The sequence below is a fragment of the Schistosoma mansoni genome, chromosome 1, assembly GCF_000237925.1.
Source record: "Schistosoma mansoni strain Puerto Rico chromosome 1, complete genome".
Classification (NCBI taxonomy): domain Eukaryota; kingdom Metazoa; phylum Platyhelminthes; class Trematoda; order Strigeidida; family Schistosomatidae; genus Schistosoma; species Schistosoma mansoni.
Genome location: NC_031495.1, coordinates 18904502 through 18924957, shown reverse-complemented (window position 1 = coordinate 18924957; position 20456 = coordinate 18904502). Strand labels below are relative to the sequence as shown.

Genomic DNA, 20456 nt, shown 5'->3' with positions numbered 1-20456 from the left:
ACTGTCTTACTATCATTCCCTAATACCCTGTGTCTGACTATTACTATTACTTACCCGGTGATCCCAGTAGATGCGAGCAATATTTCTAAGACATCTGTGGTCAAATACTAGTAACTTACGAGTATCTTCTCCTAAGGGTCACGTTTCGCAACCGTAAAGTAAAGCAGAACGGACTGCTGCACAGTATACTCATCCCTTAATTGATAGACGGATATCTCGTCTTCGCCATAGGTGACGTAAGTTGGCAAAAGCCAAACGAGCTTTTTGAATCCGTGCAGAGACTTCGTCAGACACCAACCCATTGGGGCTGGTCACATTTCAAAGATAAGTGAAGTTGTCGACGCGTTCGACTACTTCACTCCCTATCCTTAGTTCAGGTGTTGACGCAGGCCAGTCCTGGAGCAACAACTTGCATTTAGAGAGGGAGAAACACATTACAAACATCCTAGCATTGTTGCTCAGTGCTACTAAACGACTCAGCGTTTCCACCAAATAGGACTATGTCATCTGCGTATTCTAAGTCAATAAGTGGACCTCCTGGAAGGAGATCGATTCCTGAAAATTCAGATGACGAGAACGTTATCCCCAGCAGTAGGTCCATGATGAAGTTAAACCAGGATGGAGACAGTGGACTGCCTTGTCGGACACCAATTGAGGTCGCAAAATCAGATGACAGTTAGCCATAAGCTCTCACTCGACTGGTAGTGTTCGAGTCAAATGCTGCTTTCAAGTCAAGAAAAGCTATAATTGTCGGACGCCGATAAGCATGCCTGTGCTCTAAAACCTGACGAATAGTGAATATGTGGTCGATGCAGCCAGGACCAAATCTGAAGCCAGTCTGATTTTCTCGTGTTTGTAGTTAGTTTACGAGTCTTTGTTAAGCGTCTGATAATTATTGAGGCAAGTATTTTAGATGCTATGTTGGTCAGACTAATCCCACTATGGTTATCGCAGGATGATTTTGGACCCCTTCTTATATATTAGGACAATCAGTGATTGTGACCAGTCGGATAGGATTACGTTCAACTCCTAGATTTTAGCTAAAATACTAGTCAAGCTGATCGCTAAAACGGGACCACTATGTTTAAAGACCTCTGGAGCCAATCCATCTGAACTAGCTGCTCCTCCTCGTTTTAGATTATCTATAGCCTTTTGAACTTCAGCTAGAGTCGGGGGACCCATGTCAATGTTCCATTCAGGCTGTTTGGAAATAGTGGGTAGCTATAGAGTAGCTGAAAGCCAGCTGAACTGCTCCCTAAAGTGTTTCGCCCATTGTTCTAAACGTCTAGACTGAGAAGATAAGTGTCGTTTTTTACCGAGATCGTCTCACCTACACTTACCTTTTTAATTTCGGTTTCCTTTATTAGTCTGCAAAGCTGTCTGGTGTTGTTTACAGCTACTGCCTTTTCCATCTCTTTTGCTTTCGTTGCCCACCACTGTTCATGATCGTTCCTTAGATTTCAGTCAACCTAGATCTGATATATTTTCACTCTTTGTCGTTTTCAGAGCCTGATGGGATGAGTTTACGCGAATCCATCAGTGAAATAGACTTGGAAGAAATCCATTGGATTTTTGGAACCCTTTGATTTAAATTACTAATAGATGTTACTGATGTTTCTACAGCTGTTTGTATATCTTTCCAAGCAACATTTGGGTCAGTGCCGTTTTCAGAACTGCTTAGGTGTGAACTCAGTCGTTCCTGGAACTTACTTTTGGCTTTCTCGTCCTCAAGTTCAATCCTAATGGGTCTTCTTAGTGTAGTTTTTTGCGTCCAGTGAGGCGCAAACAAATGTGTGCTTGTATTAAAGCGTGATCAGAGTCTAAACAGTACATTGTATTCAGAGGAAAGTGTTCAACGTCTCTACTGTCTCGCGAAAGTGTAACACAAGAAGCTGTTCCTTCCCTTCTTCTTTTCTCTTTTTCTGCATGATCTTTCATTTTTCACAAGAAACGCCGATTTCTGCCTCATAACATCCCCTTGAAATGAATGAGTTTCTGTCTCGTATTGAATGGTGGTCTGTTGTTAATGGTCTAACACGTAATCCATCTAAACACCAAACCGTTAGCTTTAGCCTGAGACATGAACGGTACCTAAACTCCGTGTTGGAATCCGATAAAGCTTGTACTATTGAAGACCCTTTGATAAACACTGTGTCAAAATTCATTTATCTTAATGTGTGTCTTTCCTCTGATCTCTCCTGATCTTCTCATGTTTTATTGTTATTGAAGAAATTTTCCGTCTGACTACATAAAGAGGCTGCACGCTTTTGGGACTACTCGACATTTACTCTTACAATTTGTCAATTCTTACATATTACTTATTATCGTTTACTGTTCTCCATTATTCTTTCCTGGGCTTTACAAAAAAGACTTTGTTGTACTGAGGAGAGTGCTCAAGACAGTTAGCAACGTCTGTGGTGGATCTTTTGGGGTCATTATTATTACGGCTGTGGATAAACATTTAAAGTCTTGCAAACTCCTGTTAGGTGTTAACTTATCAGATACTAACCATCCACCTTATTCGTATTTTTCTTCTTGTACATCTTCTGATAGAACGAGACGTCAACATATTAAAACCCATACATACAAGCAAAAGTATAAAAGTCCTGCAATACCTTTTCTTGTAAATGTACTATGTGACGAACAGGTTGTTAGAGCTGACCTAGTCAACAACTTGTTTTCTTAAACATGTTTTTAACTCAAATGTACAGATTTTAGTCTTCTTAAAAAACATTACACTTTATTCTAGGTAGCTTATTTACTTATGTATAAATGTATGCGGTCATCGGCTTTTTTGGTTTTGTTTTGCCTAATAAAAGAAACTTGTTGACATACTTTATGCCGAGAATTCTGTATTGTACCCAAAATATAATACTGAATAAAGTCACTGATAATAATAAAAACATATTTCATGGTCGATTAGTTACCTGTATCTTTTTTATAGAGTATGTATAAGCACAAGTGGAAAATATGTAGCTATCCTCTTGTGATAACCTGTCTCTTGTTAAGTGTCTGCTAAGCACGTATTACTTTTAGGTAGCAGAAATCTGTAGTTTAAGATAGTGGGTCGGAAACAGTTGGGATCTGCGTTACTATTTTCTGTGAATCCTTTAAATGTCTGTTTTTTATTAAAACATTTTTTTACTCAATCTACAATGCTTCTGAAACATTTTTGTCATAATGAATAAAAACATATAATTACAGATTTATTACGCTACAAAAGGAAACAGTCAATTTATAAACCCTCGGTTGAACTAACTTCTTTCATCTATTCTAAAAGATTACTTGTTTGGCTTGGAAGTCCCGAAGACTATAAAAATTTGTATTTTGGAAATTTCTCAATGAAAAGGAAATAATTCAAGCAATCACTTATAAACAAAAACAGTCAAAAAAATATCAAACAATCAGAATTATTTGCTTGGATGACATGAACCTATGATTTTAAATAGAAAGAACAGAAGCAAGTTCATAATCACTATAATTCTCAGGCTGTTTGATTTTCTAACCCTCAGACCATAATAAATAGAAGTGTTCAGTTTGTTAGCCAGGGCTGACCACTGCAGACAGAATTATAAAGTGTGCGGACTGAAATGAATAACCAATCAAATAATAATAATGTAATCTATAATAAGTCATATCTGCTACATTGTTCTTCTACCCTATGAATCATTCCACGATTCATGATTGGTTGAAATTTCCCCGAAAGTTTAGTTTGGAATACGCTAAATGCTTTTATATGTTTTTATCCCATATCAAAGAGAATATTTTGTTATTTACAAATAAAATAAGGTAGCACATCATTTATCATGACACTTCGAAAACAACTGATGCATGTTGGCGGAGAGATGATTATTGTAACTCAGTAGCTTATTGAATTAATCTCATGTTTACTTTTGTGATAATCTATAGCCAACGTAAACTTGAATTGTTTGAAGTGAGCAAAAGAGTAAAGTCAAATAATCTCGTTTACTGGTTACGATTACTAGGCACAATAAAGTGTAGCCCATTACACAATAGTTCATAAGCGTTTGTTACTTGAATATGTTGTTAAAAAGGATAGTTTATTGAGTCACTGAGGCGGGACTTTTGAAGACTTGATAAAACATACAAACCATTTTATAAACTTCATGTTAGATGATCAGAGACAACTGTTCAAATGTTCCTCATCTATGTTACGTGTTGATTTGTACTGATCAACGTGGTTGGCCTACAATTTTGTAATAAGTGATCATTCTCCTATTACTCACTTGATATTCTACCGGATTCGTAAAAGTTTCAAACAAAAACTAAAGAAGACTATATTTTCTGATCCATAACACTCTCTAAAGGTTTACCATACTAAAGATGACTAATAACTAAATAACCTAGAAACTCACATTTTAAAATAACGCATGATATTCATGATATCACTGATAAATCAACATCTGAGTATTTTGAATATTAATACTAATTATTCACTAGGTGGGATTCTATTTTCTTAACTGACCGACTTGATTGTGCTTTCGTTTTCAAATGGGAGTGGGACTCAAATCAGAGAGCACAATCTCGTCAAATATATTCACCAGGACATCAAATGTTTTATGTAATTCCGAAGTATATCAACTATTCTCCATTCCGTTCATAATGAACGAGGTTTGAGATAAAATTTGATTATAAAGGGTATCTGATATCTTAATGCTTAAAACAAAAGTTTTGAAAGTTCAAATACACTAGTGGTATTACAAAAAATGTTGATTTAATACAGTGTGACATATTTCTGTTGTGATGAAGTGGAAGACGTAATAGAGAAATCTTTTAAATATATTGTTCCTAGTAATATTTCAGTAAGATTACCTTATTGAATAAGTTTTTCTTACACTTGAAATAGAACAACAAAAGAATTGCTTTCTGTAGAAGAAACTAAGATATTCAGGGTTTACTTCATTCAACCTTTTAGGTCACAAAGTTAAATTATTTGATAATTTATGTACGTGCGTCATAAAACATCCAGGAATCGACTATATTAGAAATTCAAAGTTTTACTCGACAACAAAACCTTTATGTTATTGATAATAATACAAATAAAATATCCGATGCATAGTCTTTTAATACTTACTTCCTTACGCCTGTTACCCCTTGTCGAGGAGCATAGGTCACACACCAGCATTCTTCATCAAACTCTGTCCTGGACAATCCTTTCCAGTTCTTACCAGTTTCTATTCATTCTTTTCACGTCTACTTCCTATTCTCGACACAGTGTGTTCTTTGGTCCTCCTCTTTTCCGTTTCCCTTCAAAATTCCATGTTAGTGCTTGCTTCGTGATGCAGTTTGGTCATTACCGTAGTGTATATCCTATCCACATCCAACGTCTTCTCCTAATTTCCTCTTCAAATGGAAGTTGGTTTGTTCTCTCCCACAATAGGTTGTTGTTGATGGTATTCAGTCAACGGATATTGAGTATCTTGCGTAAACAACTGTTTATAAATATTTGCACTTATTTGATGATAGTTGTAGTAGTTCACCACGTTTCAACTCCATACAGTAGAACTGTCCTGACGTTCGTATTGAAGATTCTCACTTTGATGTTGTTTGACAGTTGTTTTGAGTTCTATATGTTCTTCAATTGTATGAATGCGGCTCTTGCTCTGCTGATCCTCGCCTTTACATCTGCATCTTCAATTGTTGACCGCATTCCTACAATAAAAGGACATATAAAACTCAAAACAACTTTCTTGTAAACATAAATGATTATACTTTCGTTCAAAATTGGTTGCTAAATTACTTTACCATCTGATTATCCCAAACATTAACAAAAGTTAGAAAAAATTCGTTAGAAATAAAATTACCAAGAGCACTTATATTTACTTTAATTAAAATATTTTGTCTTTCTGTATGTTAAAGAGACACCTAGTTTCTATACTCATAAAGACTTAAGATAACACTGAATCTTTCACTAAATCTCTTTGAAATTCACAATATAATCATGTTAACTAATCTATATTAAACTCCTTAATAAGTACTACAATAATATTGAACTGTATGTTATAGTTCTGTCACAAAACAAAGGTCACTATCTTGTTTCTTATAATGATATAACTACTGACAGATAAAGTAATTAACCTATTTAGTTTTTTTTCTTTTGACAACAAATAAACCTGTTTCATTATTTTAACATTTCCTGTTCAAAAACCATATTGAAAAATGTAGGTTGTTAACTAATTGCAATTTACAGAAACATATATTTTAAATAGCTATCTCTGTAGATATTTCTTCTATCCAAAGTAAACGCCTAAGTTAAGTAAGAATTATAATTCCATTTTGAGTGATTTGTGTATGTGAAATTCATTGAATACTGTTTCCTTCTTCTTGGTATATCATCATTTAGATAGATGAACATCAGCATTATTTGCAATGCAGTTATTAGGACACGGGTACTAGGTAAGGATGGCAAATCGATTGATGAAGTAGTGAAACTTCATCAGTTGAGATGGCTGGGACATGTGTTACGTATACCCAACCACCGACTGCCCCGACGTGCAATGTTCCATGGTGTAGGAGTAGGCTGGAAGAAAGCTAAGGGAGGCCAGACCAAAACGTGACACAAATCCGTGAAGTCACTGACAATCGGACTGAGCCATGTTGGTAGGTGTAGACTACATGGTTGGGATTCGCAAGATGATAGCAATCGATGGTTAGAGACCTTGAATGACATGGCTCAAAATCGTTTGCAATGGCGAAGGTGCATCCACTCTTTGTGTTCTAGCCAATTCTAATCTTCTAAATTCTTCACGTCTCTATCTTTTTCTCTTTTTGAATTTATTTCACTAGATTATACTCATTGAATAACATCTTCAAACCCTTATCTTTCACACTAATACTTATACTTTTACCACTATGGGATTTGAATCGACAACTGGATCTCTGTGCTAATGTGGTATGGCAACTGGAACTGATGTACGTATATACGAAGTTCTACGTTGTGACTGACTGATTATTTGTATGGTAAAATGTATACTTGATCAACTTTTTCGTTCACTATCCTTCGGTTTTGTTTCCTAATTTTCGTCGTTTACTAGCCTTGTCCAATAAATTTTATGTATTCTGGTTTGATTTTCTTGTCTTCACTGTGAGAATCCCTAGATCTTCATTATAAAAAGGAATTATCTCTTTTAATAGATCAGTTCTGCTTATGTTCAGATTGTGTTAAAATGTTGAAAGAGCAGCGTCTATATTCAGTAACTTGTGCCTAATTTTATTTCTCATTTTTATAACCTTTCATCCTTTATTTTAACAACTGTTGACAAAAATAATACTTTTAGCCACCAATCAATAGATTATAAAGGATATTTGTAGAGCTTTCAGTATTATTGACTCCCAATTGTCTTCTATGACGGTAACTTTCAGTTTGATACTTAGTCCTATGGTAGTTACTTGGTGTGAATGGGGAAAATAGCTTAATCTAGAGTAAATTTTACGACTGTAAACTGTTTCCAGGACATCAAATACTCTTCATTTTTCATAATGTAAAGAAGTAAGATTTGTCTTCCTTAATGGATAACCTAACTTTTTTGAAATCAGAGTCTTCAATCCAAAAAACATATCCTTGTCGTTTGACAGTTATCATTCTCCACTTAAATGAAACTTTGGCTAATTCATTTCACTCAACTGTTCTGTTGATGAGATAAATGGAGTTAACTATATATTTCACCCTTCGAAACTGAGTGAACAATTCACCAAACATTGTAGAACTATCAACAGCTGATAAAGAGTTGTAACTTTCCGAATAACTGATGTATAATGGACAGACATACAAGGCGAAGTCCATAAATCCATGTATTTTGAATTACGACCCCTAACTTCATTTACTTATTCATTCAATTGGGAGTTGGTGTTGACAATATTGATAAGATCACTTTGGATATCATTGTTATTGGATTCATTAGCACAAATGAATTTTATTCTACATAAAGTACACTAAATACAGTTTGGTACTTCCGATTTTAGAAATTCTACATATAAAAATTAAATTTGACCAACAGATCTAAAGTTAAGCTACTTTTTTTCAGTATAATAGTAAAAATTATGTATGTAATTATTTGAAACATTCATGTCAAATCATTAGTCTTGTTTTGTAATCTTTTTTGTTGTTGTTGTTATTTAATTCTAACTATGACCAAGTATTTGTTTTTTAGGGTCATACAAATTTAACTATTTCATGCAACATACGTATTCCCTTATTATTTCTGAGGAAATGTTAACAATATCCTTCATTTTTTTGTTTTGGGTTTTACGATTATACCTTTACCCAGAAAAGAAACAGCATTATTTAACATATGCATAAACCTAACAGTAACATGACATATCTAATTACTAAAATAAACATTTTAAAAATAATTATTAGAGAATAACTATGACCTAAACTGTAGTAGTATCTTATCCAATTTATGAAATGATGTTAAACAGTTAACAAGTTTAATTGTTTTAGTCACATGGCATTTTTGTCAAAAAAGAATAGAATACTACTAATTATTATCAATATATGAGTCTGTTGAAGATAACATGTATATTCCGAAATATAGATATACACATTAAGTTATCTCTATTGTATTACCTTACAATAACACGTGGCTTGATTATTTTAAAACAAATATTTTATCGAAATACACTTTGAATATAGATTCATTTTGAATGATAGAATGTTCAACATGAATTTAATCACTTAACATGCATTATGTAATATTTCTTTGAAAAGAAATGGATATGAGTGGGTAGCTGATATTTGACTATAAACATCCACGAAGTACCAATTGTGTATAGTGATAAGGCTAAGTGAATAATGTTTAAATTAATTATAAATGGTAAATAGATTAGTGAAGCTACAAAAATCAATCGACTGTGGTGTTTAAGGTATGTATTAAACCAGCTTAGTTATGGCCTTCCCTGGTATGTAATGGTAGTTGATATTGAGATTGATTGGAAGAACACTAGAAATAGCCGGACGAAAAGATGGAACTAATTCATGAAGTCAGTGACTGAAAGACTGAGCCATGTGTGAAGATCTAGAGCTTCAGGTTAAGGTTCAAGTCATAATCATGTCTAATGACTCGAGACCTTAGGTGGCATGGATTAAAATAGGCTTCAATGGCGTAAATTAGGCTCTCGATAATATTTTATACAGTCACTAATTTAACTAGGTTTTTTCACGTCTAATTCTTTATTATTGATTCTTACTACTATTGATATTTTGATTTTGAACTTGAATTTTTAATTAGTTAATTTCCTCTCTCGATGTTAGCATGAAGAGCGCTATATTAGCCACATAAATGTCTGTGACAATTTCTGTATTATATACGTCTGGCTGGATCTAATTTGGAATAGTACTATGGCTAACTCGAAATGGTTTAATCCACTTCTACTTTTTCCATTGGAGATCCAGAATTTTTTCAAAAATTCATTCTTAAATAAATCCATAATCACTTAGTTGTTAGAATCGTTAACAAGTTGAGTGGCTTTCTGGCATTAATTTACATCTTTCCTACTGAGTGTGCTTTGACTAGTAGACTAAAGCTACGAATAACTATTCCCTGTAATGTCCATGTTTTTATTTGACGTCTATTCAGAATGTTCATATACCAGAATCAGAAAGACTAAATCAGAAATAAATGATTCAGGGGTTAATTGATTTCAAAATGTATCAAGGTATTCTTTACAACAAACTAAGTAACTTGTTTATGGTTATTTATTGTTCTCCTATTTACTGTTGTTTATAATTGATCTTGAAGATATCTACAATCTTTTGTATTATTAATCTTGTTCATTGTATTGAGTGAATCATTTAAGTCATATTAAAGTTGATTAGTGGCTGGCAGTGAAGTTCGAGGAGCACGTTTCATTCAATTCAGGACTCGACCTGCACTCCAGCGTCAACTTTCACAGTAAGACTTGAAGCCAGTACTTTTCACTTCAAATCCTAACCAGTTATCCATTGAACTATCGAGTTCTTTATTCTAATACTAGCCACTAATCAACTAAAATAAAAATTTATGACTAAATGGGAATATTAAGGTAACCTGTTCAGGATACATATATCAGAATAGAGTCTGACCAAATACAAACTTTAAGGTCAATAATTGTAAAATACGAACTGTTACAAGTAAGTCAAATGGATAGTATTAACCTTAATAGTTTTCTAAATGGTGTCAGTTCATGATGAAGTTTTTTTTATAAAAAAAATTCAAATACATCAATGTAAACCATCTTATCATCTTCATAACAAGTCATAATAATTGTTACCTAACAAACAAACATATACCTTGAGTTTCTGACGCCTCCTTTGATGCTTCCTACTATTTAGGAATGATAAATTACGTCAGAAGAAAGTTCTCAACCTTTTGTCACAGTTACTTTGACACTTAATACACATTATGAAACAACAACAAGAAAACTAAATAAATTTCTCTTTCCATTATTATCAAGTAATGCAAATAATCTTCAGGCAAAAATTTGTCGATAATTGAATAGGGTCAAATAAAGGATTGAATAAAAAGAAAAAAGGATACCTAAATCTAAATAAAAATTCTCTTTTCAATCTATAATCACCGCCCCCCCCCCTAAAAAAACTGTATCAACCAACTCTTAATTCATATTAATTATATATTTAATTCTATCAAATGAAATATCATATTTTTCACATTCCGATTGACAACATTATTATAAATGATATTAAAATAATTAAATATTTCTTATCATTATGAATGTATGATAATCATTTAATAGGATAACAACTATAATTAGTTTGTCGGATATCCCCTTAAAAAATAAAGAAAAAAAGAAAAGAAAGAAAAGAAAAAAGAAGAAGAAGAAAAAAGATAAAGGTTATTTCAATGAAATTGATCACTTTATAGATATTATAACAACATTCTTATAATTCAGGACCTATAATAAGAAAAAAGAAAAACTTATCTAAAGAAATTAACTAATCAGTTAGATTGACTTAATGATTTTAACCTTAAATTGGAATAGAATTTTTTTCTTTTTTTTTGTATTTATCTTTAATGATCTATATATTCGATGAAATACGTAGAGTAGGGTATAATGCATTGGAAAGAAGTTTGCCAAATGGACATATAGGAAAAATAGTAGTATATAAATAACATTGATTTCTATCTTAAGAATTATTAGAACTTTTAATCAAACTAGAATAATCCATAAGAAAAATAAGTAAATTATCAGAATAGAATGCTTTATTATTCTGTAGGCCATTTTCATAATAAACTAAACATTGAACAGTTTTATCTAGTTATTTTAGGACTTTTTTTAAAAGTGTTTATAGATTATTGATAAAATGGATCGAGATCATTAGTCAATTGAAGCTAAATCGCCATCGAAAACCTGGAAGCACTGCACGGCTGTTTCGTCCTATTGTGGGACTCCTCAGCAGTGCACATCCACCGCACTTAACCGTTAGACCACTGAACCAGCATCCAACGGTGTTAATGTCTAACTTCAACCAATCCATGGAATTGAGCAACCATTCACCAATGCCATCAGTGAGTTGATATCTCTTAACAGACCTGGTTGAACTCCATTGGTTACTGCTTCTCACTAGGACTCCAGAAAATACCTCATGGAGCCAGTCGCTAGTGAGTACATGATCATTATCAGAAGGGGTTACTAAAATATCCACAAAAGCCCTTCTGAAAATAGATCGAGTCAAGAAAGTTTAAGGACAATATAGAGCGTAATATACTTACACCATTTAGTTGAAACTAAAGGGTTCATATATTTGGATGGTAGTAAATTTGGAACATAGCTCAATTTTTATATGAACCCATAGACTAGTGACTAGATTATTACCAGTTTAGCTGACCACATAAATCGAGGCAAGGTTCAAATATGATAGGTTAGATTATACGTATAAGGTCTCAAATTTGTTCTGTAGTAGAATACTGGGACGAAAATCGTTTTTAGAAGGTTCTAGTTTTCGATATTTTCTAAATTAAAGTCAGTTTGTAATGAAAACTTACAATTAGATAAAATGAAATCTCCAGAAAATCATCATAATGCATTCACTTTCTATGTTTCTGTTAATTTATCATTTATAAATAATTCTGCTTGGAAGTAATGTTTAAACTCTATTTTATATTCAAAACAATTTCCATATGACCTCTATTTAAGGAATACCTAGTAATAGTAGAGGTGGAATAGAATGTCGAGAATCAACAATTTCTAGCTAAACCACATAAATAATCACAACTTTCCATATAATCGACACAGACTAAATAAATATATGATATTCAAAAATACACTTTCCGTTTGGTGTATGATTTGAAGCTCATATGTACAGTGTTGAAGTTCTAATCAGTTAGCGTAAGGATCTTATTATTTCGGAAGATGAAAATTTTAAAGTAAGGCATAGTTGATCACAGCAAAATCTTATTTATATTTTGAGGATTATTTTATTTCTATGCCATGAGCAAAGTCCTGTATTAATCATAAAAAATGTTTCTTTAATCAGTAAGTTAGTTAAACAGATTACAAAAACTAATGTCATATTTGTGTAGTCTTTTAGTGACAATAGAGTTTCATCGATTAATTTGTAATGTGGCCAGTAGTCTAAGTGACTAGGCACGAAGTGCATTATTTTTTATATTAGATGGTTATAGGTATCCCGCAAGAAAACATGGACATATGTCTTGTGTTACTTAACATTCATCAGCATGATGTACGTAAAATCTTTTGGGATTCCGATCAGCAGTAAGGATTAAACAAAAATAACACCAGTCACCAGTGAGTCATTAATCAGTATAAATACCTCAGTCTTATAGAAGTTTATTCTCGACATTAATGACTCAGTAGTATTATCTCAGACTGTTGGGGATGTTAAATCCCCAGAACTCACTTGGTAAATGACTTACTTTTGTAATTTTATTTTGAAAATTTGAATTTCTTTGCTTTCGCGACAAAAGCGCTCTTTTCACCTTCGAGTCGTATTCCCCATTTGGAAATATCTTAAGCGCTATTAGTCCGTTGTGTCTTTTAGTGTGGTATTTTGTAATGCTTCCCAAGGACAATTTTATGCTATATATATACGTCTGGTTTCTTCCTGTTCAGACTGCTTGTGCTTCGGGCTGCTTACGGAATATATTTTCCCCGATTCCAACTTGGACTTCTTACTCTAGTTAGCTGGGTCTGGAACGCGTCAGAACAGCTAACTTATTGGTCTCTGGTCACAAGTCTTGTTCCATTCGCTAACTAAGTGAATTCGAAACCGCTTCAGACACAACACATTAATGACTCAGTAGTATTATCTCAGACTGCGACAGGCGGCCTGTTTAAGCATCTAGGCTACCTGTTCCTGTCATCTAGATATTTCAACAAGTTATCTAATTTCGTTTGTTTTAATACATCATTATACCTATTAATCGCACAACCTATTCAGGTGAGTTTCTGAAAAGTGTAAGACCTTTCGCTGTAAAGGTTACAGAAGGCCTAATCAGAGATATCGCGGTTGCTGGCAATATGCAATGAGAAGAATGTACATTATCCAGATGTCGATTGACTGGCCTGCTAACTTCTAGCTGGCGATCACTCAATATTTATCGTCAGGAAGGACGAAGAAGTAAGAAACGGAAACTTGTTGAAATACTTTGTGCTGAGAATTCTATATTGTACCAAAAATATAATATTGAATAAAGCTAATAATAATAAGTGATGTGTAATGGTATATTCCAGAGAACACCAGTCCCCTTAAGATTCTAAGTATGCCTTGCTGACAACTTCTAACTAATGAGAAAGCTAACCAATGGTTCCCTGTCAACTACCTTTAACCAATCCACAGCTTATAAATGATTACCAATTTGCTTAAAATTATCAATATTATACTGTGAAAAACTATAACCAGAAAAGCTAATTGCAAAGGGAGTATCAATATACATGAACCGTCTGTTGACTTTTCTAATGCAATTGTTAAATAACTCATCATCAATTTCTTGATAAAAATTGACCTACCCCACCCCTCATTTTGAATAGGTCCTATTCAATATTTGATACAATGAAAGATATTTATTATTATTATTTTTATTTATGACTGACAAATTACAAAATATAATAATATTGTTTCATATAATCTATTTATTATGTTGTAATTTGATGGTGAACAAATATGAAGATTTTGTTTTAGTTCACAGTAGTAAATTAATTGTCATATTTCTTGCTCAATACAACAGAGATGGTATTGAATTCAGTTTCTCTTTCATTTTTTTACTTTTTGTTTGTTTGTTTGTTTGTCAGTACCTGAAAATGTTTACACTGCCTTAGTCTATTATACTATTTTGTCAATATTCATTAAAGTCACCTGTCTGTATTCCCAATTTAATGAGAAAATTTTTTTTTCTTTAACAAAGTTTCGATTACATAATTTTTCCATCTTTATTAGATAAGAAATAATGAAAAATATAAACATTAAATACTGTTAATATAGAATAACAGGTGAAAAACTTAATTTTCTTTAATATTAAACTGTTATAATCTATTAATTATACTATTCATTTATATTTGAGTATATGATCGGAACTATTTGATCATTAAAAGGATATATTTATTCTCATAGTTGAAAGCATGAGTCAATTGAAGCTAGACCATCAAGGAAAACCTGGAAGAACTGGATGGCCGTTTCGTTCTAATGTGGGACTCCTCAGTAGTGCGCATCTACGATCTCGCCTCGCGAGATGGTGGTCTAGCTTCAATTGACTCATGCTTTCAACTATGAAAATACTGAAATCTCCACAAACCCCTTCTGATAATATATTTATTCATCTTCCTACCTTAGCATTAGATTATATTGTATAAGTAATATGAAGATAATTATGAATTTTGTCACTTCATTTTCCCTTCTAATTTAGTTTCTTTACCAATGTTGAATTACTGTAAATACCTTTTTTAGTTGAAATATGTCAGTCATTAAAATACAAGTTAAATTAGTGACATAGAATTTCGCTGTGTGAAATTTCATTGGAAAATCTGAAATTCTATCAAAGCTTATCAAATAAGTCCAAATAATCAATTTTAAAGAAAAACAACTGCTTTACACTTGTATGAGATTCCTGAATTCCTAGTGAGATGTGACTAGAGGAGTTCAATAATGTCGGATGTGAAGCAGTAATTAAAAAGTGGTTGCACAATATCTCAAACTGACAAGAGCTAAAAATATAAATCAGTGGATATCGGCTCATTGATCTAGAAGTTGGGATCTGCCATAGAACCTGTTCTTGGGCTTGATCAGTATAGGGATTGTATAAACGCACTGCTGATGAGTCCTATACATGGATGAAGCCGCTATTCAGTAAATCCTGGTTTCCAGTTGTTGTCAAATTAAAATTATTCTAGATTGTAATGTATGAAATTCAGCAATGTCTACCGATCGCTATTTAACAAAAGGGAAGTACTAAATAAGTCAGCAAACTTTATACTTTTGACAGATATTATTGTTTCGATAATACTCTCAAGGCATCCCATACTAGGACGAAGCGGCCGTCCAGTGCTTCCAGGTTCCCAATGATGGTCTAGTAAAAACACTGTGTATTATTAAACACAATGATCTCATTATGAAATCCCTGTTATACACAATGGCAATTTAAATTAGACATCGTTTTCCAGTCTTAAATCAAAGGAATCAGCATTTGTTAGGTACATACTAGAATAAAAATCATTTCCATATTGTGATAATTTAGTTATCTCTCAGATTGTAGCTATAGCAAGCATAACATTCTGTACAAATACACATTTAAACTGTGGATAGACAAACGAATACTGTCAAATGTTTGATTGCATTTTATCATCACAATCAATGTAAAAATGTAATGAAAAGAAATACACCATAAGATACCTACCCATGAAATATAACTTTCTTAACATACACCATCGATAAATTAGTTATTTGGGAAATTAGTTGTGTATCACAATTTATTCTTAAAAATAATTAAAGATAATCGTTAGTTCTTTCTTTATTCAGACACATAAACAATGTCTATATGTTTCATCTTAATATCTTAGGAATACTTATTACTCTACATCAAATTAAATGAGCTAGATTTCAGTTTTCAATCTCACTGAGAAACATATTACCAAGGATTATTACAGAATTTTTCATAATGTTCCCTTACTTCAAGTTGATTCATTAATTAACTAACCTCTTGAACAATTACGAAACCATAAAATCCGATATCAAAAGGTTTGAATTATTTCTTATTATCAATCAATAGAAGTTACCATTATCATTGTGACATTCCATAATATAATGACAGTTTAAGTTTATTTATAAAACTTAAGTGGGCTTTATATATAAATTAAAACAAATAAAATCGCAATTATATTGTTTAGCTATAGAAATATAGTTTTGTTACTATGTTGGATAATTTGATTAGCTTAATGAAAAGAATAAATTTAACCATTGGTAATCTAAACTTCACATGAAGTTGACAATAATAAGACTGAGTGTTGTAATTTTATTTTTCAAAAATGTTCACACTTTATTCCATTGTATCGATAGCCTAAATTATTTCTTGATACTTAGTCTGATAATTATATCACATTAATCCTCATTGAAATACCAAATAAAAACATCTTAAAGTCATATGAACAGTTAATTTATTCCCTTCAAAAGATTAAGTGGGATTTGAGTCGTTCAGAGAAAGTTTTTACCCTGTAATGACATTTATTGGAAAAGCTACTGATTACTGGGAAGCTTAGAGGAACTAGTCTGGTATTGTTTGGTATACTTCTAAATACCAGATACATTAAAACCTATATGGTATGGAATCGAGAATCGCAATGACTTGATGGGTTTGGCAGTTAAATTAGAAATGATTCAGTAACAATAATAATTATAGCTATATGATTTACATTACACAGTGATATTGGAAATCTCAAAGTTTCCGAAGATCTTTAAGTTTATGTGATAATGTGAAAGGTTATTTTGTGCTTTCCATTTTATATAAACAAAAATACTTCACTGCTTCATGCGGCCTCGCTTTATATACTTTTAAGAGAACTAAATTTACCACATCTAGATATCCTGGACAATTGGATGGTTTCTCTTACTATGTACTTTAATTCAGCAAGAATTTATTCACCGAGCATACTTGTTGGTAATATTATAATGCCTAGATACGGAAACGTATGAGCTAACTTCTTTGTGCTCCAAATAAATTGCAGTAAATAACCCTTCCAATTAATCTTAAACCACTCTTATTAATGATGTTTCATGAAATGATTGTACACATTAGGGTCAAAATAATCTCCAGTAGTTCGTAACTTCAGGTAAGTATTTTACACTTGTTAACAAAAGAAATATAAATCGATGTACTTAGAATATTTTGCAATCACTTTAATATTTTTCTTATACAGTCCTATCACGGCAATAATATGACGTTGGTATTCCAAAGCAATTTTGTAGGTTTTGTATACATCTGTCACCATTGAAATGGTAGTCTAGTTTAGATCGATTCATGAATTCAACTTATAAAGTTACTACAATCATCACAAACCCCCATCCTAAAAATAAATTTGAGTTAGAAAAAAACTACCTTTCTGTATAAAGTTTTTGCTTGAATACTATCACATTGTTTTGAACAAATTTCTTGCAAATTTCTATTTCCACTTCTCTTAAAACATACAAAGTTGAATTAGGCATAAGTAATGGTTTCTTTGACTTCATCGTTTATCTATTAAGGCAGATAGACCAAAGCCTCAGTTTTAAACTAATCATGATTGGTCACTTGTTTTAGGGAAGACAAGTTAGGCGTAGTTGGGTTAGAAGAACAAATCATATTAGGTAGAGTTTGTATTAACAAAGATGTTATCTATTTGTTAAGGTAGGTATGGACAAAGACTATAAACAGAAAAGAGTGAGTGATCTTTTGAAGGCACCTTGTATGATGCGTCCGTTCACTGTCCATTTAGTTAAGACAAAATTTATTGATTTAATTAAATCAAAATTTTAAATGAACAGATCAAACGTAAACGTAAGTAATATAGAGAGGAATTCTTATCTAAAATTCAGAAGTGATCTGATATTTTACATCTATGTAACACAACTTTTCACATATTTAAGATGTAGTAAACTTTTGTAGGTGTTAGATATCTCAGTGTATTTCATAAAAATTAGTACTACATGAGATACTGATAAATTCATTTCAAGATCTGTCTTTGTTATGTGAAGTTCTACATGTACACGAGGATAGCCCTTTAATGTATATTTCAACAATTAGACTTCCAGTTACATAATAATTTCATACAAAGATATATTAAATGACTTGTATCTTAAAATATATACCATTTTAATTGTTGTAAAGCAAAAAAAATGTCGAAATTTTATAAAACTACGAGTGCTTTTGATGGTAAACATTCATTTTCTGAGTACAGGTCTAACATCAAATATTTAGCTCATAAATTTAATTATATGATAGCAACTGAATTGATATTCTCAATAAAATATTGGTCAAAGAGGTTTGATTTAAACTGATCTTTCACTTCTATGTTATTCACTTTTTAAATAATCAATTTGTTGTCAGTATTTGCATTATGAAAACAATGACTGGCTCCTCACTTTCAAAATTTGCTATGTATACTAAATTCACGCATTAGATTTCCATTCATGCTTCTTTAAAACTTACACCCAGTCAACTGTAACGATAAACAGAATACTGAACTCGTATAAACCTCCTAATGGTTTAGATTAGAGAGATTTTAGACGTTAGCTGAATTGGAAAACATTCAGCTTTTAGAGGTTTCATAATAATCAAGCTTGTTCCTCTGTGGCAAAGGCTATTAATATTTGTATTAACCTTTAGTGATTGTGGAGTGTAATATAAGAGAAAAGCGAATATTTCATTTTAAACTTACTACAGTCACTTGATTTATATTTGAAGATCATAATAAATCGAAATAAGGATAATAAGGCAATGATAGAGTAATGGTTTAAGGTTATGAAGCTTTGATCAAGGGAAGCGCGCCACTCCAATGTATTAAAGTCCTTATTTGTGAATATTATTATTATTATTATTAATGGTATAATGAAACTAATGTTGATGAAATGCCATATTTGATCCTGCCAGATAATTAGGTTTGAGCTCAATAAGGTCGATGAAAGTTATGTTGTCTTACTTATGATGTTTTATCTCCAAGTCCTCTTAGTTGAGATCATACTTTGTGTGAATTAAGAGTATTTTCAAGATAACTTGCAAAGCTACGTTGTTCATAACTAAATGTTTTCGTACCTATTCTATAAAAAAGACTACGAAACCTACAATCGATCACATTCATTCAAAATTTATTTAGATAAAATATCAAAGTATTAAATAATTTAATGAATTGTATCAATCAAATTATAGTTTTAAGTACAAGAAATTGACTAGTATATCTAAGTCAAACTGTAGAAGATTTCAATTTCTATATTTATATATTCAATATATTTGTTATTTGAATGATTAAAATAATAGTTTCTATATAGTTGAGATCATGAGTCAATTGAAGCTAGATCAACATGAAAAATCTGGAAGAACTGGATGGCCGTTTCGTCCTATTGTGGGACTCCTCAGCAGTGCGCATCCACGATCCCGCCTCGCGAGATTCCAACCCAGGACCTATCAGTCTTGCGCCAGAGACAGTACTTGATATTATAAATTACGTGATATACTTTTTTATTAAATCAACTTTCAAATTGATTAAAACACTTAACAATCTGTAATATCTTTCAATCTTAATAAATTTTACATTATTTAGCTTGTTGCTCATGATCCAGATAGTACATCTAAACTCACATATACAATGGCTTCTTCATTAGAATATCAAGTGATGTCAAGTACATTTCATATTGAAGCTGATGGACATGTTAGACTTCATAGTAGTTTAGATTATGAATTACGTCATATTTATTCAATTCCAGTTGAAGTTACTGATGGAGAATTCTCTGCTCGTACTACTTTGAATGTTCAAGTATTAGATGTTAATGATGAACCACCAGCATTTGAATTAAATCCTAAACAACTAATCGCTGATGAAAATTCTCCACCTGGAAAATTAATTGGACGGGTAAGATGAATAAGCATTTCCTCATCTTTCATAAACCATTATTTATTAAAATGTTATAAGTTGTTTGATACTCAAAATGTATTGTTACTGTCATCCGATAACAAAAATGATTATGTAGTGATTGGATTTTCTCATACTCAGTGAGAAGCTTGAGATTTTCGGATTAAACCATATTCAGTGAACTAGACACCGGTTGTTAAAAAGTTCGAAGTTGGAATCAACTATCCATTTTATTTGCTACATATTTAATGGTTGTAGAGTAATTTTTAGTTCATAAATAAAAACTGTCTTCAAGTAGTACAAACATTTTAGTCAGTAATCAGACTTTAATTTAAAAAATATAACACAGTGAGCATATTAGTTGTATTTTACAAGGTGTGGCGACA

General features: G+C 32.0%; 1 protein-coding gene across 1 annotated transcript in view; it reads left to right on the top strand.

Annotated features, from left to right (window-relative positions):
* Smp_129830 (putative cadherin) overlaps positions 1 to 20456 on the top strand; it is a gene marked incomplete at both ends in the record, with an annotated part of 62998 nt that overhangs the window by 24615 nt on the left and 17927 nt on the right. Inside the window, one exon of the mRNA XM_018793545.1 lies at positions 19762 to 20070. Coding sequence (XP_018648046.1) covers positions 19762 to 20070 — 309 coding nt within the window. The remainder of the gene's footprint in view (positions 1 to 19761; positions 20071 to 20456) is intronic.